Below are 22,949 nucleotides of genomic sequence, written 5' to 3' on the forward strand. Positions count from 1 at the left end.
TGACACAAACTTTGGAAATCACTGAAAGTAATGATATTTGAATTTTAGTAAGTGTGTCAGATGTTTGTTTAATAACCAGTCCATGATGCAGTTCAGTAAAGTATTGCACTGCACTACAGGGCATTGTTTGCACTGTATGTGTTTATTTCACTAAAAAGAATTAGATTAGAAGCCCTTCACACAGAAAGCATTTTTATATTTCTACATTTCTATTGATTTTATGATGTAGATGGACATATTTGACTGTGCTCATGCGTTGTGTCTTTCGCTGCACCTCACACATGACTGCATTCCAGAAGTCCAGCTTTTAAAGGGGTCATCGGCTGCCCTTTTTCCAGAAGTTGATATGATTCTTTAGGGTCTTAATGAGAAGTCCATAACATACTCTGGTTAAAACTGTGTAAAACAACACCCTTTTTACCTTGTCAAAAACAGCTCTGTTCACAGTGAGCCGTTTCAGTGCACGTCCCTTTAAATGCTAATGAGCTCTGCTCTCCCCGCCCCTCTGTTCTGTGGGGTGATGAGCCGTCCTGTTTACTTCAGCCGCATTTAGACGCAAAACTTGCTAGCTAGCACATTATCACGATGATTCATGTGAACAGACGCATTTATGTAGATCGGGAGGCGCATTCCCTTCCGAAATGAAAGTAATCCACTGCGTCTTCAATATCTAAGATGTCAGGAGTGAATGACGACTAGTAGGTTCATTATTACATCCAACAACAAAACACTCTCATTTGCTTAGGAGACATTCTTGTCTACTTCCCTGCTCCGTCATTGAAACAATAGCGGTCGGACTGTTACAGCTCACTCAGGGTGAGTCTAAGGTAAGTTGGCCTCATCAATCAAAAAATGTGGGAGCAGCCGGGGTCTGTGTGACGTCACACAGCCAAGAATCAGAGAATGGCCTGATTTGAAATAGGGGATAGATAGGGGATAATCTCTAGTTCATAGAGATTAAAAAAATACCACTGGGTGGATTTTTATTATTGTAGGGTGGTTGTGTACACACACTGCCAAAGCACATTTTTGTTCAACATGTAAACATGTTCAACATGTCTGCACAACTTGTGATTTTTCTTTTCAATCCACTGCCCTACTTATTGTGTTTTTGTGCAAGATAAGTGTTTAGACCGCTGTGCTCTCATCTTTTGCAGTGTAGTACGACACAGTGCTCTAAAAATGCAGCGCTCATGTTCAACTTTTCGAGTTTAACTTTTAAAAACCGCATTTCTAAAGCTTGCAATTCTTTTTTCATTCTTTTGCCTGGAGTCTCACATTTGCTAAAACCTAATCTGTGTGAATGGCCCCTCATGGCTCCTGATTTGGACAGTGATCACATTGCAGGTTGTTGTTCCAGCCAGTCAGTGAGGATAATGCAACGTAAAGAGGATTCTTGCCTTTAGTATGGAATACACAGTCAGTCTTTTTATTGAATTGCATTCAATACATACAGCAAACTCAGATTCTCAAGTAAAATATGACTTCTTTTGTTGTGGTGTTGAAGATTCAGCAGTGCAGGAAACATACGTAATCCATCCCTGCCACTAGCATCTTTGAGTTTAAGTATGTATGTATAAATTAACCTTTGACTCGAGACCTTTGACGTTTTTCTTTTTCCGCATCGTGCTGCCTCTCAGGAGTCGGGGATGATCGATTGGTCACTGGTGTTGGACGGGAGGGGTACGGTGGTGCGTGTGCATCTGTCACTCTGAGTCATCCCAGCCTGCCCACATGGGATTCACACACATAAACACACAGATACACACACACACTCACTGCTCGACGCAGTCCCTCGCCTACTCAAACTTCATAGCATCAGAGCCCTCTCCGCAGGGCTGCTGACGGAGAGTGTAATTTATCACTGTGCTTAAAGTTGTCTCTGTTTGCGTGAGATTCTCGCCATATTTTCACTATGTAAAGCTGGGGCCCACGCTGTAGAATGATGCATATTTACAGTAGCTGCAGTTGACTCTGCAGTAAGTTGCTGTGGCATAAATAATAATACTTTAGTTTCTTCATTCAGTATCTTGATATTTATGCCTTTGCTCTGAAATGTTTTACACCATCATTTACCAATTACACTGAAAATATTTAAAGGCACAATATGCAAGATTTATTGATTTAAAATATTCAAAAACCACAAGAACTGCTGTAATATATTTTGCTGACTTGTGTTCTTACAATATCCCACATGTTTCCAAGAATGTTTAAATCTGGAGAAATAAGCAGTTTGAACTAGTGTCCTGTCCCTTGTCATTGCGTTTCCTGCCAATAACATCATACACCCTCGATTTCTGGTTTATTTTATTTCGCTCTCACAGCTTTTAGCCTCACCCTGCTTCATACTACAGTGACTTTAATAAAGCTTTAATGCATTAGCTTATCCATGAACGTTATTTCTGCCCAAGCTGATTTCTGCATCGGCTGTGGGTTGAAGACGACAACTCCCATGATTCTACACTCAATCACAGCATCATCAAACTATGCCTTTGTTTCTTTGTTTGTTTCAAATATGCGCTCTCTAGCACTGAAAAATTACATATTGTGCCTTTAATTGCGTAAATGAGATTGCAGTAACACCATTTTTCAGTAAATATCTTTTTTTAAATATGCACCAGTAGGATCCAGAATTAACATTTTGTGAATAACAATTTTTAAAATTTGTTATTTCTCTGTGACCATTTTATAGAAATTGCGACTTTATCTTACAACTTTGATTTTTTTTTCAGAATTGCACGCTACAAACTTGCAATTCTGACTTTTTCCTCAGATTTGTTAGATATAAACTAGCAATTGTGAGTTATAAAGTCAGAATTGCGAGATATAAAGTCAATTCAGTCTTTTTTTCTCAGAATTGCGTGATACAGGCTAAACTCACAATTATGAGAAATACAGTCAGAATAAAATCTAGCAATTCTGACTTTATTTCTCAGAATTGCAACTTTATTTTTCAGAATTGTGAGTTTATGTCTCGGAATTCTGAATTGTGAGTTTGTATCACGCAGTTCTGAGAATGAAAGTCAGATGTGCGAGTTTATATCACAATTTTGGCTTCATTTCTCAATGTGATTGCATCACCTCTGGGCATGAAGACATCAACTCCCATGATTCCACACTCATCACGACATCATCAAACTACTTATTTGTTTCTTTTTTTGTTTTGAATATGCACCCTCTAGCGCCGAAAACGTACATGTTGCGCTTTTAATTGCGTAAATGAGTCAAATATGCACCAGTAGGATCCAGAATTAACATTTTATGAATGAACATTATGAACATTTTTAATTTGATATTAATTCTTTATGACCATTCTATGGAAGCCTGTTTCCGCCATTGTATAAAAAATAAAAAAAAGGTAATTGCGACATTATCTCACAATTCTGACTTTTTCCTAAGAATTGTTAGATTTAAACTCGCATTTGTTATGAAGTCAGAATTGCGAGATATAAAGTCACAATTCTGTTTTGTTTTCCTCAGAATTGCATGATACAGGCTAAACTCACAATTGTGAGAAATAAAGTCAGAATTGTGGGATGAAATCTCTGTTTCGCAATTCTGACTTTAAAACTTGGCGAGTTTCTATTGCAATTTTGACTTCCATTCTCAGAACTGCCAGTCGGATTGCATCAGCTGTGGGGATAAAGACGTCAACTCCCATAATTCCACACTCAATAACGGTGCCATCAGACTACGCCTTTGTTTCTTTGTTTGTTTTAAATATGCACCCCCTAGTGCCAAAAACCTATATATTGCAGCTTTATTTGCGTAAATTAGATTACAGTAAAAAATACTGTAGTTAAAAAATAAAGTTGAGATTTCAACACCATTTTTCAGTAAATATAATTTTTTTTCCCCACATATGCACCAGTAGGATCCAGAATTAACATTTTATGAATGAATATTTTTACATTTGTTAATTCTTTATGACCATTTAATGGAAGCCCGTTTAGTAAAAAATAAAAAAGGTAATTGCAACTTTATCCCACAATTCTGACTTTTTTCTCAGAATCGCGTGATACAAACTCACAATTCTGACTTTTTCGCAGAAAACAATTTTGAGTTCATTTCTCAGAATTGCAAATTTATATCTCACAATTCTGACTTTATAACTCACAATTGCGACTTTACACTATATCTTACAATTCTGAGAAAAAGTCAGAATTGCGAGATGTAAACATTAATATTGTTCTGTATAATGTTAATGGTGTGTAGCTTAGCAAAACCGTCAAGTTGCATTTATTTTGGACAATGTAATGATACAAAAAATAACTAACAATTTAATACACTGAAAATTTGGTTTAGAAACTATTTTCACTCAGTAATTGCTAGTAAATATCACAATTAGTTACATAGAAATGGCAAGTAACTTATTGAATTAAACATGAAATTTTGAAGTAGATTGAAACAATGTGCTTCTGTGAATGTTTTTGTTATTATGAAAAACAAATTGCTCAGAATCAAATCAGAGTTTTGATTCAGTTCATTGAAGCAGACAATTTAACTGATTTACGCAAATGAATCAAAATTACCCTAATACCGTTTTTGCTACTGACATTTAAATAAAAGACGTTATTACAATATCTCTTAGCAAAATTTAATATTTGATGTATATCGCCCTGCCGTACCCTACTTTTCTTATCCGTCTTTCTTTTTGTTTTTCTTTCCTTACACTCTCTCTATGCCCTCTCTGCAACTGCGGTAGCGACTTCCGGTCCTCACCCATATCCACTCGGCTCATTGTTCAGCGGGTAGCCGATTCATCACTACTAAATAAAATAAGGAAGGGGAGAGAAAAGCGCATACGCCAGCACCAGAATGCAATCTGTCATCCTCCAGCGTCTCTCCTCTCACTCCTTCAGCTCTGCTAAGCTTCTCTCTTTCAGCCGGAGCCCTTAAATTCAGCCGCACTCCTTTGAAGTGTGTTGCTAAAGGCCGAGCGTTTCCATACGGTGGTGTTTTGAGAGTCCTGATAGGCCATAGAACCAGTCTCTCTCTGAGACTGTGTATATGAGCTCGGTTCAGGCCCATTTAATAGTGGATTGGAATGAAACAGGGTCTGTGCTTAATCTGCTTAAGCCTGGTCTCATCTTCCTGCGCTATTAGGCACACAACTTACATCATCGCTTATGTGCCTTTTCCAGCCTTTTCTGCTTGTATCCTAGTGATTTAGTGCCCTTGGATTTGATCTCTTGATCTTCATCATCCTCATCTTCACCCCCCACCCCTACTAGAACTAGGAGACTTGAACTATGGGTCTAAGAGCAGGCACCAACCGACAAGTTGTAAGTTTAAAGGAAATTTCCTTACTCAGTGTATTCCAAAGATACTTTTTTTTTTAGGGCTGGCCCCTAATAGTCGACTAACCGTTAGTCGACGAGAAGAGCCTTGCTCAACCCAAAATTGTATTAGTTGCTTAGTCACAGAAAAAAAAAATCCATAGAAAGTGGTAAAGTCACGCAGTCCGTGAAGGACAGATCATTAACGGCTAGTCATATGTAGAGGCAGGACCTCAGATCATTCATTGACCTCAAATATGGCTTTTCATCTGAAATATGTAAGTAGCAGCAACTAGGGTTGTGCCGATAGACGATAGACGGTTGTGACGATGGACGATAGCTAATAAAAATGACGATAATACGGCTTATTTTCTAGTTTTTTTTTTTTTTTTTTTTTTTAATTATTATTAGGCAATTATTATTATCAAAGTACAATTCATTGGCCCTTGCATAGTTTCACACTGTCATCGTCGCGTAACCTTCACCCACCAGACACCAGAGGAATATATTAAAAAAAAAAATCATACATAAATTTATCAGTGTTAGGCTAATATACAAAATTATGTAATAATATATAATTTTTGTTATTGTATAGTTGTGTTATTTTTGTTGTTGTTTACACTTTATGCAACTAAAACAAAACGAAAATAATGCAGTTTTGCCGTTTTTTTTTAACATGGTTAAAATAACAGCTGTACAATGTCTCTTTATAACAAGCAGGCTTGACATAATTTGTGAAAGAAGGAAATTTAGTTTTAAAGTCGCTTGTAATACGTTTTTTCAAAGAGGAGTGATTCTCTTTTAAAAATCGTCATATGCATTCCTTGCAAGCCGCAAATGTATGATGCGTATTCAGAATAAATGCACAATAATCAGTCGGCTATGAAAATGAAAAGAAGGTTTATTTCAAACTCTAACTTGTTTAACATATTTAACATAAAAGAGTGTTTATCTTGTCGCTAATAGCCAAACACGTTTTAATAAACAAAAAGCAAAAAAAAAAAAAATAAATAACCAAGAACTAATAATGCAATCTTAGTTACATTGCTTACAGATTTAAAACAATATGACTGTTTACGATGCAAGAGTAATGCTTCCGTCTACAGTTTTTTTGCCAAAAAAACAAGCTGGTTAACTTTTTCTGGTTTGAGTAGGCTGCGAAGTGGAGTGATTATGTTGCCGGCTGCGCTAAACATTCGCTCTGAAGGGGTGCTAGTTGCGGTTACACACAGGTATTTTTTTTGCCAGGTTTGCCATTAAAGGAAAAGCTCCGATGATTGATGGCTGACTTCGATCTTTGCTAATCGTGCCTTCTCTTGGCGCTAGTTTAGCAGCCTCAGCAGGGTGGTGGCCACGCAAATGTACATACATGTTTTGTGGTTTGTGATTCTTTTACCGGCACAACCTTCGAGCAAAGTCTGCAAACTGCCTGCGTGACACCAGCGGGCTCACCTCTTTCATCTGGTGTAAACCCGAGATATTGCCAAATAGGCGATGTGGCATTTTTCTTTCCCACCAACTCCATCCTCCTTGTCAGAATGATAGACGGTCCTCATTTCCCATGTGTCATTCCGCGTGATAATTAATAATTACGTTAATATTTAAATAAAAGTGTAAATAAAAAAAAAGTAGACTAATAAGTAAATAAATGATCTTATAAATAAGCAAACAAATACATAAATAATCAATTGCCCCTCCCCCCGATACTATCGTGTATCGGCGATCTTACAGGCTGACGATAGGACGATATGACAATGGCCATTATCGCGCAACCCTAGTAGCAACTTAACATTTCCACTCAATGTAATGTTTACCTAGAAAATTGTGTGCTATTTAAGTGTCTGTGTGGAGTGTGGAAGCTGAACACTAGCGTGTTCACTGCATGACAGATGGAGGCACCAGTGTGGTCACTTAAAATACTCCGTCATTTTGATCATACAGATAAGACTAATACTTCTTTCACATTTGAAAAGTCTCTGTTTATTCGTGGGCATTCAGAATAACAATGAAACGTTGTGGTTTTGTAAAATAATTAAAGCAAACATGATGCGCTTTCTGCTGTCGCGGTCTCTGTGAACTTGAACTTCAAAACTCCATGTATACTCGCCTTACGGACATGAAGAATATATCTATAGAGAGTGAAATGTCTTGTAAATGAACCAATTTAAATAGAAAACAAATATTCTCAGATTATGTAATCTGTTTTAACATTCAAACAGGCACATCTCTACTGCAGAGATGACGAGTCAGTGTCACCGACTTCATCTCTTAAGCCAAAAAAAAAACAAATTTTTAAGTTTATCAGTAGTTTATTAAAACGTTAATGCAGTGTCCTTGCTGTTTTTTCCCTGACACATTCATAATTATTATACACTCTCTGAAAAAAAGTGAAAAGGTACATCTTTGTACCTTACCTACCCCTAAACAGTACATATTAGTACCTTAAAGGTACATTTTAGTACTTTGAAAGTACATGTTGGTACCTTAAAGATACACATTGTTACCTTAAAGGTACATATTAGCACTTTAAAAGTACATATTTGTACCTTTTCACATTGTACCTTAGGGTACCGGACTGTACCTTTTTTCTGACAGTGTATCTGCCAGTGCGCCGTGGCAAGCTTTTTTTTTTTTTGCATGCGCTTGAGTGCTTATTAGACTGTGTAGGCAATTAAAGGCTCATTGTTATGATTTATATGATTTATTAATAATGCTTAAAATGCTTAAAATAAATGTCGAGGGCAGCCCTAATTTTTTAAAACAATTTTTGGAAATAATTGAATTTCATTTGAGTTTATTTGCATAAAAATAGTTGGTACACTGTCAGAAAAAAAAGGTACAGTTCTGTCGCTGGGGTGGTACCCTAAGGTACACTGTGAAAAGATACAAATATGTACTTTTAAAGTACTAATATGTACCTTTTACAGTACCAGTATATACCTTTTAAGGAACCAGTATGTACTTTCAAAGTACTAAAATGTACCTTTAAGGTACTAATGTACTGTTTAGGGGTAGGTATGGTACAAAGACGTACCTTTTCACTTTCGTACCTTAGGGTACCGCCCCAGTGACAGAACTGTACCATTTTTTCTGAGAATGTAATTTACATTTTATTTCCTATATTAAAGTCATTTGTATAGTGTTTTTCAGAAGACATAGTTTCAAAGCTTTGCAGAAATATTGTAATATTTGTTATATTAGTTATATTGTAAAGTCGTACTGTAAAAAAAAATGTCAAAAATATAGCTAATTTACCTTTTATTCTCTTTTTCTCTGTTTTTAGCCATATTTAGTTAAGTCACACATTTGTATAGCGCTTTTCAGAATACTTTTTTTTTTTTTTTTTTTTTTTTTTCAAAGCTTTACAGGAAGTTGTATTGTATCAGAGTCATACTTTAGTCCCTGTGAACAGTTTGAGAATTATGCCACAGTACTTTTATATCAATATATTAGACAAAAGTTAGTGTTTTTAAGCATTTTGTATTCATTCCAAAGCAGCAACTCAAGGCAGTAACAATTTAAACAGTATAGTTTGTTTGTGAACTTATGATCAGATATTCTTTAACTTTTAACTATTTTTACATTTTTTCAGGTCAATCAGTCATCAAAACTCTATAAATATTAGTCACAGACACGATTTAATTAAATTTCACCAAGCTCATTACTTACTAAAAACTCCCACAGATCATGTTTTCGTGCCATTTCGTGTCTTATTTTGACGTAACAAAGTGGTTATATCTAAGTGTGTGAGTTGTTTACTTACTTTTTTGAATTAGTCTTCCCATTAACACCATTATATTGTTCATTCAGGCTGATTTGCGAAGGCGGAATGCGCACTAACAAAGGAGGCGGGATTTATCACATGAACCAATCACGGCCAAATATAACCTGTCATATCCACTTCCTCCTCAGATGTATGCCTGTATGTATGTGTAATGTTTTAGTGTCCTTTGTTACTTTAAAAGAGTTGCTGGAATGTTTTTTAGAGATACAAAGTGAGAGAGTTGAAATGAGCAAAAAGCAAGGGCAGGCGGGTCGGAACACACGAGCGCAGAGCTCTTTGAGGATGTACTGAGAGGAAACCAGGCCAGGCTTAAGAGCTGCAGAGACTAGCAGCAAATCTGCCCCGAGACTGAACTGACAATCACGTAGTGCTGCCACGGGGCTTTTGGGAACAGAGGAGAGAGCTGAGACTCCAGAGCTTTGCTTTGTTTGTGTGTGTACGTTAAAATATGTTTATGTATGTGTGTGACCCTGTGCGTTAGTGTTTGATGCTTGTTAAGGATAGGGGTGTAATGTTTTATGTAGTCTGTTTATCTCCGACCTGACTTTAGGTAAAGACCCGAAGGATCATTTCATAATGCTAAGAGACATAAAGTGGGTGCTTGAAAAGATTGGGAATGTTCGAAGGAGAGGGAGATAAAAAAGAAAAAAAAGCATTATATAATCCCCTTCCACATATTTAGCCCAATCAAAGGGGCTTTAGTGTTCTTTGTTCCTCGGACCTAATGCAGATGCTTTGTGTATTAGTTATGAAACACATCTATTTATTTTTCGCCGGTCTCAGGGGAGTCCTGCACTTAGCGATTTGTTTGTGATTATTTCCGTTTGTTTGTCTCTGCCTTTTTTCAGAGGAGAGGAGCCGCAGTTTAGAGCCGCACACACAGGTTGATGCGATGGCTTACTGCAGCACAGGGGCCAGCAAATGTGTCACCGCATGAGGAATCACAGCAGGTTGCTGTAGATTTCTGTCATCACGCGCCCTGCGTCCAAATATGCAAAAAGGAATATGTCAAATAGGACGTCAGGATGCACAGCGTTCATGGTATAGTAGGTGAACACTGCATCTGTGAACTTGAGGGATTCTGAAGTGTGCAAACAGTTGACACTTTGCTGTTCCACAAAGCCATGGAAGCAAAGGAAATGCAATATTTAAAATGCAACCCAATGCAATATTGTTTTTGTGGTTGCTTCTGGTACATCATGATCAAAGTGTGCTTTTATTTTATTTTATTTTATTTTATTTTATTTTATTTTATTTTATTTTATTTTATTATCATTTTTTAAATTTTATTTTTAATCTTGCCACAGCTCCTGTTTTGTTTTGTGTTTCATTTCATTTTGCTTTGTTTTGTGTTTTATGTCTTGTTTCGTTTCATTTTGTTTTGCTTTGTTTTATTTTGTTTTGTGTTTATTTTATTTTATTATTTTTTTATTATTTTATTTTACTTATCTTACCACAGCTCTAGTTTTGTTTAATTTTGCTTGGCATTTTGTGTTTATTTTATTTTATTTTATTTTATTTTATTTTATTTTATTTTATTTTATTTTATTATCTTTCCACAGCTCTAGTTTTGTTTTGTGTTTTGTGTTTCATGTATTTTTGCTTTGTGTTTTATGTTTAGTTTCATTTTGTTTTGTTTCATTTCAATTTATTTTGTTTTTTGTGTTCTTAAATTATTTTATTTTATTTATCTCTTGTTTTTAAATTTTATTTTATTTTATTTTGCCACAGCTCTAGTTTTGTTTTTTGTTTCATTTTGCTTTGTTTCATTTTGTTTTGTTTTGTTTTGTTTTGCTTTGTGTTTTATTTTACTATTTTATTTTATTTATTATGCCACAGCTGTAGTTTTGTCTTGTTTTATTTTTAGTGTTGTATTTTGCTTTGTTTCATTTTGATTTGTGTTTTGTTTCATTTTTTGTTTTATTTTATTATTTTATTTTATTGATCTTGCCACATCCCTAGTTTTATTTGGTTTAGTTTAGTTAGTTTGTTTGGTGTATTTTGTTTTGTGTTTTGTTTTGTTCTGTTTCATTTTGATTTTTTTTTTTATCTAGTTTTTTATTTCATTGATTTGTTTGTCTTCCCACAACTTGTTTTGGCACAGCCCCAATTATTTGTTTTTATTCTTAAAACATCTATGATCTAACCATCTTTTTAAAATAATTAAAATCAGCTAAAAATTAAACAAACATGTTTCAACAACTATTTCATTTTATGTTTGACACTCTGTCTACGACCAAATGTTCTTTGACGATGACCAAAGATGCTTGAGGATTTAGTATACAGTGCCAGTACAATAGTTGCAGTTGCAGGTATGAACAGACTGTTATATGATCACAAGCCCTACAGAAAATGTCAGAGCACAGCTTCCCAGCCATTCCTGCATTGTTAGCAGATAGAACTGATTTCCACACAGTGAGATTTTTGCAGCTTTTCTGCATTGTTGTCTTTTTTGTTGTTGCTTTTACTGAAGAACAATGCTGATCTGTTATGTGTGTGGTCTGCGTATGTGTGTGTGTGTGTGTGTATAAGCCCGGTTTTGGATGATGATGATGTTATGGGTTTGTTTTCGGGCCCAGTTGGCAATGATGGAAGCATTAGGAACGGATAAAGCTTTGATCATCGCTGAGGTGTGTCTGTGTGTTCGGGTCCAGATGGTTGCTTGCGGGTAAAGGTGCAGTCTCGCTGTTTGTTCCACTTTAGTTCTGCAGTTTCTCTACGTCTCGCTCTATATGATGAGTGTGAGTCCTGCCCAGGGCAGGTGAACTCCAAACAACTCTGATCCGCAGCGTGTACCGCGTGTTCGGTCTCAGTAATTCATAGCTTCGTATCTCTGCAGCAATCTCCCCCTCTGCGCTCCACACGCACTCTTATTCTTACGCACTTCTCCATCTCTCTCTCTCTCTCTCTCTTGCTCTCTCTCGCTCTATCTTTCCCCCCTCCCCTTCCTTCGCTCCATCTCTCTTCCTCATGTGCGATCGCACCTCTCTCTTCCAGACAGTTTGTGTCCTCACATCTCTGTTTCTTGCTGTCTTCCGCTCCATCCGTCCAACTCTCCATCTCGTTCTCGGTCGGAAACTCTGCCGGAGCCGGGACGGCCACTGGAAGTGCTGGATTCCTGGTCTGCCGAGAGGATTAAGTGGAGTGGACAGCTGGCAGATGATCAGAGTGAGAGCAGCAGCCAGGACTGGCTCGTATTTATTGAGAGGATTGGAAGATTGTGCAGATATTGGCCGAACGCTGCGGGACGGGGCCAGGAAGCCTCCGGGCTGTTTTGTGTAATGTGAAAACCTGCCCCAAGGGTGAGTGAGAGCCGAGGTCTGTCATCTTTTCGATGTTAAATTACTTAATGCTATCCCAGCTTCCTGTGCAGAGTCATCTAAGAAGTAATTTTCCCAAAAAAGTAGAGACTTTGTCTATGTGGTGCATTCAGTGTTGCTTTGTTTACATGGGTATCCTGAAAAGCTAGACTAATGGAGTTTGGGATGGGACCTGATTGTTTGGTCCAAACAGTAGAAATGGGTGAAGTGTGTTTGCAATGCCGTTTGGAGATGCTGGCGCGGTTCTTCAATATTGCACTTGCAAGGGTTTTTGCTAGTTCTGCTGGTTATTATTTTCCTTGCTGGTTTGGTGCAGGTGGACCATTGAGGTTCACCACAAAAAATACTGGTCAACCACCATGATCTTTCTGGTGAAGCTAGAAAGCCAATGACGTCTTACTGGTCTTACTTGCGTCTCAAGATGGTAACATCCAAAACACAACATGCTGGTCTTTTCAACAGGAGTGGCAGTGGTTTCTCTAGAAAATTCGGGCAGTTTATGAGATGTTTCTGCTGAAGGAATAGTTGACCCCAAAATGAAAATTCTGTCATTAAAAGGAGAAGACCACTTCCAGAACAAAAACTTACAGATAATTTACTCACCACCTTGTCATCCAAAATGTTCATGTCTTTCTTTCTTCAGTTGATAAGAAATTATGTTTCTTAAAGAAAACATTCCATATAGTGGACTTCAATGGTGCCCCCAAGTTTGAACTTCCAAAATGCAGTTTAAATGCAGCTTCAAATGGCTCTAAACAATCCCAGCCAAGGCAGAAGGGTCTTATCTAGGAAAACGATCGTCCATTTTTGAAACAAATTGACAATTTATATACTTTTTAACCTCAAACGCTTGTCTTGTCTCGGTCAATACACTTAGGGTATGGCGCAAAAACTCCAAACCAACCCAATGTTTACAAAGTAAACATGCAAAGAAGATCAAACACCCTTTACAAAAAAAAGGTAAAACAGCGATGTAGGACAATTTTGACGTTGAAGAAGAAAACAAGATGGGAGTTTTTTGACCCTAACTGTATTTACCCAGGTTACACAGACTACGCAGAGACAAGACAGGACAAGTGCTTGAGGTTAAAAAGTAAATAAATTGACAATTTGTTTAAAAAATGGCTGATCGTTTTGCTAGATAAGACACTTCTTCCTCGGCTGGGACGTTTAAAGCCATCTGAAGCTGCATTTTGGAAGTTCAAACATTGGGAGCACCACTGAAGTCCACTACATGGAGAAAATTTGGGAATGTTTTCTTTAAGAAACATAATTTCTTATCAACTGAAGAAAGAAAGACATGAACATCTTGGATGACAAGGGGGTGAGTAAATTATCTTATTATGCTCACCCTCATGTCGTTTCAAACCTGTAAGACCTTTGTTCATCTTCAGAACACAGGTAGTAAGGACATTGTTAAAATAATCCATGTGACTTCAGTGGTTCAACCTTAATTTTATGAAGCTACAAGCTTTTTCTTGAGGGTGACATTAGGGTTCACTAGTTGACTTAACGATTCTGTTCTCTTAACCGCAGGTCCTTTGGCATCTTGACATCTTCCGCCGAAGCTTCCGTCAACTGAACACCCACAAGTGCATGGAGGACTCGTGCATCTTCTGCGCTCTGAAGGTGAGTGTTACCAGCTTTCTAAAAAAAGCCCCAGTTGTGCATACCAGTTCAAGAGGTGCTAGCTGTTAGTATGGCCTTCTCAGAAAAGTAGCTTGAGGCGGCAGGAATCTCCTAGAGTGCCTGGACTGCTCTTCTAATGATCCAGCAAGGTGAGGGTAGAGGCTGCTTGGACTAATTGACTTCCTCGCTGACCTTACTGTAGCACGGGAGCAGAATAAAAATGAGATTCTCAACATCGAGAGCTCTCTGTCGCTCTTTTTCGAGGAAGTCTTTTTAATTTCCTGCCTGGCGGCTGATAGAGATGGGGGAAGGAGGAGGAGGAGAGGGAGATATATGCTTGGAAAAGCAACTCGGGTCTCTTTTTAAATAACAAGCAAAGGCTTCTCACTCAAACAATATCCTGTTCTCTAGTCGCCCTCAGGCTAAAAGTAGCTGTGCTATTTAAAGGTGTCACATACCAGTAAGAAGTCACAAAACTGACATATTTCTTTAAGAGGCTCCTTGTTTTGTGTTAAAAGAAATCTTTGTCGTCAGATTTGTACTTGGCCATTTGTTTCCAAAAATACCGGCGCTTCTCGCTGTGTTTGCGCCTGAGAGAAAAGGAGAGGTACAAATAGCTTGATGGATTGAGAGGTCTTTTTCTTTCTCTACTTTGTGTCTGGTCTAATCTTGTTCTGGTGTTGGGTGATTTACCTCTTTATTTTATATCCAGGCATCTTGCTCTCGCTGAACTGAATGCTTGGTTCTTTTGCTGATGCATAGGTTCTGCTTCATTGTTTCCAGGGCTACCTGTTACCTTGGCTACTCTGTGCTCTGATGGCCAATTGTCATGCCCATGTGACGTCATAAAGGCAGTCTGTGCCTTTTGGTGTTGGTTTCCTTGGAGTTGGTTGTCATTAGTTGGGAGATTCGGCATTGGTGGCCTGTGGGCTGTGTGGAATTGAGTCAAATTGAGAGTAGTTCATACTGCTGTATCTATGAGGATAGATAAACGTTCTGGTCCTGAGTCTTCAATGTTTATGCATTTATGTTTGGATGAATAGGAAAGGTATGTACTAGGGCTGGGTAAACAATACAGATTTCTTGATTTTAATCAATTCTCATTTTTCTCAATCTAGCTTGTTTTCAGTTAAAGAACGGAACATGCCGCGTGGCAATAAATCGCAATAAGCTTTGTGCTTTGTTACTTTTGGCACAAAATAAACAGGAATAAACATCCAAAGGTATGTTGAAATAGAGTACAGCTTACCGACATCTGTATCCTGTCTTATGTAATCGCCTGATCAGTGTTTCAACTGCTGAAAGACGTCAGTATAACAGCTTGTAACCAATATGACACATAACGTCACATTTACCTCAGGGAAAAACGTATTCTTCGAGCATAAACTTGTTAGTAAGCTAGAAAAATTAATTCTAGAGAGGAGAATTTTGCTAAACATATGCACCATATAACATATACGTTATATAATTTTTACTGTTCTTTTCAGTATTTAATTTAAGTTGGAATAAATCCTTCAGGTTTTATTGTAGGAATATAAATATGTAATTTAAAGCAAGTTTAATGAGTGAAATTCAGTTGTTTGTATAAAAATCAGCTATTTTTAACCTTAAATGTAGTTCCAACTGACTCTCATGTATATTTTACAGCGTTAGTTGAAAGGTTTTTACCTTGAGAAAATTTGTATGTGCTGTACCTGATATTTAAAATAATCGATAATCGAATTGAAATTGGAATCAATTCGAATTGCAAGCTTGTGAAGCAGAATTGATTAGAAAATCGTGAAATTTGTGTCCAAACCCAGCTCTAGTACACTACTAGTCGAAAGTTTTTGAACAGTGAGATTTTTAATGTTTTTTTTTTTTTTTTTAAAGAATTTCTCTTCTGCTCACCAAGCCTGCATTTATTTGATCTAAAATACATCAAAAGCAGTAATATTGTGAAATATGTTTACTATTTAAAATAACTGCTTTCTGTCTGAATATACATTGCCCTCCAAAAGTTTGGAAATGCCCTAGAAAAGTGGGGTTTTGGACAATATTGGCATGAATCCTTTTTTTTATTTGTGATAATTTTGCACTTATATGGGACAACACAAACTAATGAAAACATATTTTATTACATAAACAGTTTATACATAAAAAAAAAAAAAACCTTAAATTATTGATTCATCAAAATATCCACCATTAGCAGTTATTACAGCTCTGCATAATCTGGGCCTAAATTCATTGTATTCTAAACTTAATTGGCAATCAATTGTTGAAGCTATTAAGGTGTGCTGACCCATTAATCTTTTAAAAACCTGAGCCAAGTTTAAACCAGTAACCAGGCATCACAGCTGGCAAAGGGGCATGTCTGACTTTGACATGTGTATATTGACATTATTATGTGATCAAAATGAAAATTATTATTGCTGGTCTTCAATGATAATGTCAAGTTACTTTAATGTATTTGCACCAAAAAATGATAAGGATTTATGCTGATATCATCCAAAACCATACTTTGCCTGGGGTGTTTCAGAACTTTTGGAGGGCAGTGTCAATGCAGGCTTGGTGAGCAGAAGAGGCTTCTTTAAAAACATTAAAAATCTTAAATATACTTTTGACTGGTAGTGTATGTAGGTAGGTAGATGATAAATAGAGAGATGGGAGTCCTGATGACCTTGGGTTTGTTTTGAAGTTTTGTCAAGTGAGCTGTTTAGTTATGTGATGGATAGATAGACTTATAGCTCAATGCGTGGATAGGTGGATAAATGAATAGATCGATGGACAGACAGATGGCTCAATAGGTATATGGGTTGGTAGTTGAATAGATAGGTGGATAGACAGATGCTCGAAGGATGGATGAATGGATAAATAGATCAGATAGATAGAATCTCAATGAATTTCATTGCTGTGATAGTCTTTTCTTGTCCAGTTTTCTCTGGGCTACTTTGTTGATATGAAACACAAATGAGCCTGTGTGAAATCCATCACAGTGATTGAAATGTGCCCTCTCTCGCTGTCTAAATGAAGTGTGTGTGAAGTGCTGAGGCATCAGAAATCACACTGCTGTGGTGACACAGAGTCGTATCATGAGAATGCTTTGACATAGTTGCCAGGATTTACGACCGTTCACCAGGAACTGCTCTTCCATTCTTTTATCGCCACTCAGACTCTCACGTTCCTGTTTTCTCACCGTATTAAACCGGTTGTTAAATTTAGCTCCATTCCTATTCACTGTTAAACCATTCGAGACTAAAAGCAAATGATATCATCTAGGTGATGTATTCAGAACAAAAACAAACATGGAAAGAGACCTTTCATTTTAATCACGTCCAAACAAACAGGCTTTAATCCTCCATTATGTTTGAAGGGAAAAAGAAATGACTGCGCTTCTCAAAATAATTTGTCTCGCGGTACCTGAAATGACAAATGTTGTTGAGCTGACTGCATAATTTTTCAGCAGTGTTCAGACAGCATTGGTCTTTCCTTTTAAAAACATGAGGAAACACATTTCTGTTCAGACCTGCTCTGTGGTAAAGCTCAATAGTGGATTCCTGTCCCTCAGGTCTTGCCCTGAGCTCTTTTCCTGCCAAACCCTCTGCGTACTGGTGGCATGTGATCTCGCGTGGCTCTGGCTGTCCCCCCGCCATATCAGCCTTGACTGGCATGCATTACGTCACCTTTTTCATTTCTAATGGAGGAACGTTAGTTGCGGCCCATCGGTTCTGAGAGTTCCTCACGCGTGCCGCCCGCCAGCCGCCTGCTTGCCAGCCATGTTATTGAAATGTAATGATCTAACGCTACTAATGAGTGCTGAAATATGCCCTCGCCACACCGTTCCTTTCTGGGAACCGCTGAATTCTTCAAATGTGTTTATTTGAAAGCGTTCTCACTGTGGGGAATATCATGTTCATTTACTGAGATGCAAATTAGCTGAGGGGTACGAAAATGGAAAAATCATTGATTGTTTGTACAAGTATGCGCAAGTAACACTTCGGCAATATTATTTACTGATTGTGTTTTTTTGGTTTTATTCAATTTTCAACTTAACGACTACTTTAAATGGATCAATTACTAGTATTTTGTCATTTTCTGAATGACGTTTTCATATACTACTGTTGAAAGGTTTGGGTTTGGTTCATTTTTGAAAGCAGTCTCTGTATTTATACGATGTAAATAAACTTTTTTCTATTTTTCAATTTGAATATATTTTAAAATGTCACTTATTCCTGTGATGGAAAAGCTGTGTCACATGATCCTTCAGAAATCATTCTAATATGCCGATTTGGTGCTCAAGAAACATTTTTTTAGTTTTTTTTTTGTTGAAAATAGTTGCGTGGCTTAATGTTTTTATGGGAACTGAAACTTTTTTTTAGGATTCGTTGACGAATAGAAAGTTCAAAAGAACAATTTATTTGAAATAGAAATCTTTTGTAAAACTTAAAAGGTCTTTTCTGTCACATTTAATGTGTCCTTGCTGAATAAAATAATTTATTTTAAAAATAAACTTAGATCTCAGTTCAGTTGCTATAGAATTTACTCTTCAAATGATGTTTGTAAAAAAAAATTTTCAAATAGTAACATTATTGTTTATATCGCAGTTTAGACTTTCTAACAATTTTCTTAAGAAAAAAAAAAATATATATTATATATATATATATATATATATATATTAATGTGTTTTTAAAGAAGTCTCTTCTGCTCTCCAAGCCTGAATTTATTTGACCTAAAGTGCAGCAAAAACAGTACAATTGTGAAATATTTTTACTATTTAACATAACTGTTTTCTATTTGAATATATTTTAAAATTTAATTTATTAATGTATTTTCAAAGCTGTTTTTTAGCATTAATAATCCAGTCACATGATCCTTAAAAATCATTCTAATATTTTGATTTGCTGCTCAAAAAACATTATTATTATTATTATTGTTATGTTGGAACCAGCTGAATACATTTTTCTTTCAGGTTTCTTTGATGAATAGAAGGTTCAGAACAACAACATTTATCTGAAACAGAAAACTTTTGTAATTTTATAAATGTCTTTATCATTGCTTTTGATTAATTTAAAGCATCCTTGCTAAATAAACTATTCTTTTTTTATAATTTCTTTCTCCAAAAAAAAAAAAAAAGACTCTTTTGAGCTTTTGAATGATATAGTGTATAATGTTACAAAAGATTTTTATTTAAAATAAATGCTGATCTTTGGATCATTCTATTCATCAAAGAATCCTGAAAAAAATATTTAATATTTAATTAAATATTTATAATTAGAATGATTTCTGAAGGAACATATGACACTGGTTTTATCACAGAAATACATTTTATTTTAAAACATATTCAAATAGAAAACAGTTATTTTAAATAGTAAAAATATTTCACAGTGTTTTTATTGTACTTTGGATAAAATAAATGCAGACTTGGTGAGCAGAAGAAAATTCTTTAAAAAACATTAACATTAAAAAACTTACTGTTTAAAAACTTTTGACTGGTAGTGTAATATAATATTATATCACCTAATAACATTTATAAGGTAAGACAATATTGTTTAATATATGAATAAATTATTAATTATAAAAAAAGATGGCTATTATGAATTTAAAACTAGTGCACATTTAGGGGTCTAAGAGACTATGAATCAACAGGCAAATATATAATTTAAAGCAGCGTTCCTGTGCTAGCTAAATAATTTGAATGGCCTGACCATTTTTTAAGCCTATAATGTTTGTCAGTAGAGAGGCTGTAGTGTGACATTGGGTGGCGAGGGCCCACATTACTGCCACTTCATGAGGTGTGATAGTGCCTTGAGGTTGGTGACCTCTACCAAGCATCAGCCCCGTTGAGAAACTGCAGCGCTGGAGGCAACAAACACACACAAGTACACACAAACGAAATAAATGCAAAGTCACAGTCACTCACACGAGCCGCCACCTCTATTACGATGATGTTTCCTATTATAGAAGCTCCAGTGACACCTCGATATTTGTGGCATTTTATGTAGTGAGAGCCAGCGATTGAGTTAAACCCAATTACAAACTCATAATCAGCATGAGATTCAATCCCTCTGCAATTTGAAAACTGAGCCTGGGGAGTGTTTAATATTAATATATTTACGTGCGTCACAAGATTGCTGTTCCTGTGAGGGTGCGTGTGCATGTGTGTACTCATTGCCCTTGTGAGTTTTGAGCAGTGCAGATGATATGTGTCACTGCTGAGGACTGTGTCTTGTGTCTTTGAGTGGAGGTTAATGTCTCATTTCACAGGCTATGCCTCAGGGCTCGCAGCTGACACCACGATCTCTGGTGGTTTGTGTGTGTATGTGTATGTATGCATATGGCTGGACTTGCATGTTTTGAGTATAGCCAAGCCGGTTGGGTTCCACGTCCTTGTTGGAGTGGAGAAGGACTTTATATCGCAGACTTTACATCACTGCCACACTTTACATCACCTGCTATTAGACACATGGACCACTCAAGCCTCAAATGGGATTCCCAGTTCTACACGATCTGTAATATAATATAAAGGCTTGAGGCGGTTTGTGGCTAAACCTGGGGAAGTTTTTTTATTGTCCTTATTGGGAAGGTCAAAGTGGTTTATATGTGTCAGCTGGCTATATGGCAAGCATAAAAAATATGCATTGTGTCCCAAATTGAATACTATGTAGTATGCAAAAACTAGTACACTAAAAGAGTAGCATGTCTAAATACATAGTATTTGAAAACAGTAGGTGAAATATACCTGGATGACCTACTTTTGGCAAGTGCACATTTGATTGACACTTTATCATGGAGCCACGGGAGTGGATTTGTGAATGTAGGTAAGATGACCACATGAACATGGCAATGCAGTACATCCTAATTTCATTCATATTACTCAATTTCATACTTTTTTTAATGATCACAGAGTAAGTTTAAATTCAAATTTAGTACCTACTCTGAGGTGATTTAAGACACACAATGGCCTTTGTAGTGACTGGGATAATTTTGCTTGTTAAAGGAGAAGTCCACTTTCAGAACAACAATTTACAAATAATTTACTCACCCCTTTGTCATCCAAGATGTTCATGTCTTTCTTTCTTGAGTTTTTTAGGAAAATATTTAAGCATTTTTCTTCATATAATGTACTGATATGGTGCCCCGATTTTGAACTTCCAAAATGCAGTTTAAATCCAGCTTCAAATGATCCCAAATGCAGTTGTAAACGTTCCCAGCCAAGAAAGAAGGGTCTTGTCTAGCATAACGATTGGTTATTTTCATTAAAATAATACAATTTATATACTTTTTAATGCTAAACGCTCGTCTTGTCTTACTCTGCCTGCACTGTAAAAAACAATTTGTTGAGTCAACTTAAAATAATTTGTTACCTGGCTGCCTTAAAATTAAGTTCAGTTAACTAAAAAAAGTTTATTCAGCTTAAAATGTTAAATTATACTAAGTGACAACTTAGATATTTGAGTTGATTCAACTTAAAATTTTAAGGTAGTTGGGTTACTTACCCATCTGTTAAGTTTAACACACACAAATATCTAAGTTAGTACAACTTAACATTTCAGGTTGACTAAACTTATTTGAGTTGACTGAACTTAAAATTTTAAGGCAGCAGGGTAACAAATTATTTTAAGCTGACTCAACAAATTGTGTTTTTTATTTTTTACAGTGTGGACTGTTTTTGTTCCGGTTCATAACAGTTAGGGTATGTCAAAAAACTCCCATCTCATGTTCCGCCTCAACTTCAAAATCGTCCTATATTGCTGTTTTACCTTTTTTGTTAAGGGTGTTTGATCTTTTTTGCATGTTCACTTTGCAATGACTGGGTCAGTACTTCTGCAGCAATGTAGGATGATTTATAAATGATTTTTGAAGTTGAGGGAGAAAATACGATTGGAGTTTTTCGACATACCCTAACTGTTTTGAGTCAGAATACACAGAGTTCATGGAGAGAACGGCAAGACGAGCGTTTGAGATTAAGAAGTATTTATATTGTATTTTTTTCTATTGAAAATAACTGATTGTTTCGTTAGATAAAACCCTTGTTCCTCGGCTGGGATCGTTTATAACCGCATTTGGGTTGAGAAAAATGCAGAAATGTTTTCCTCAAAAAACATAATGTCTTTACGACTGAAGAAAGAAAGACATGAACATCTTGGATGACAAGGGGGTGAGTACATTATATGTAAACCTTGTTTTGGAAGTGGACTTGTCCTTTAAGCTGGACCGGGAGTGAGCTAATCACTGGATTTGTGAAGATTTTTCAGTTTAGTTGCATCATGTCTTTCAAAGAAACTCAAGACTTTTGTTTTAGGTGAGAATCAGGTTAACTAAATATCCGTGAGCAAACCTGAATATTCCACTGAGATAACTGCCTAATTTGGTTTACTTGTCTCCACTCTTATTTAAGCTGGTCTGTTGGCTGATTTTAGAAGGGTTTTGGGCACTAGCTATACAAGCTGAAGACTGGCCAAAACTGTAATAGCCCAGACAAACCAAACCGTCATCAAAGAATTAGTAACAACAAAAGCAGACACTGATTTTTACCTCACATCTCTTGTGTCTTGGCCGAAAAGTTGTGATTGAACAGACCGCAAAGACTACAGCCAACAGCCAACTAGTATAAATGTTTTGCACCTGCGTAAGAGGAAATAACTCTCCATACCAGCAGGTAGTAGTTTGGCTTCATCATTCAAAAAGGGAAACTGGAAAGAGCTAGGACTGCGGATGTACAAACTGTAAATAAAGCAGAATTTGCTTACAGCAGTATTTTGTCACTTTTGTTTTTCATTTTCTTGTGTACTGATTTGATAAGAACAGCCAATCAGAGTGATCTCTTGCACCGATGGGCTTCACTGCCAACATGCTCAATCTGCCGAGAAAAGACAGACTGAAATGAAATCTCTATATGACGGCGACTTTTGGCCTTTTGGTTTAGTTCACTCCCAGAATAAAAATGTCCCGATAATT

The 22,949-nt window shown here is 36.5% G+C and overlaps 1 protein-coding gene across 8 annotated transcripts in view; it reads left to right on the forward strand.

The window, feature by feature from the left end:
* usp54b (ubiquitin specific peptidase 54b) overlaps positions 1-22,949 on the forward strand; it is a 144,730-nt gene that overhangs the window by 66,244 nt on the left and 55,537 nt on the right. For 7 of the 8 annotated variants that reach the window (XM_051123920.1, XM_051123922.1, XM_051123926.1 and 4 more), the window contains one exon: positions 13,920-14,012. In XM_051123920.1, coding sequence (XP_050979877.1) covers positions 13,920-14,012 — 93 coding nt within the window. Of the gene's footprint in view, positions 1-11,954; positions 12,366-13,919; positions 14,013-22,949 lie in introns of those variants that run through there. The other variant, XM_051123925.1, reaches the window with a different exon arrangement.

The sequence above is a fragment of the Labeo rohita genome, chromosome 12, assembly GCF_022985175.1.
Source record: "Labeo rohita strain BAU-BD-2019 chromosome 12, IGBB_LRoh.1.0, whole genome shotgun sequence".
Classification (NCBI taxonomy): Eukaryota; Metazoa; Chordata; class Actinopteri; order Cypriniformes; family Cyprinidae; genus Labeo; species Labeo rohita.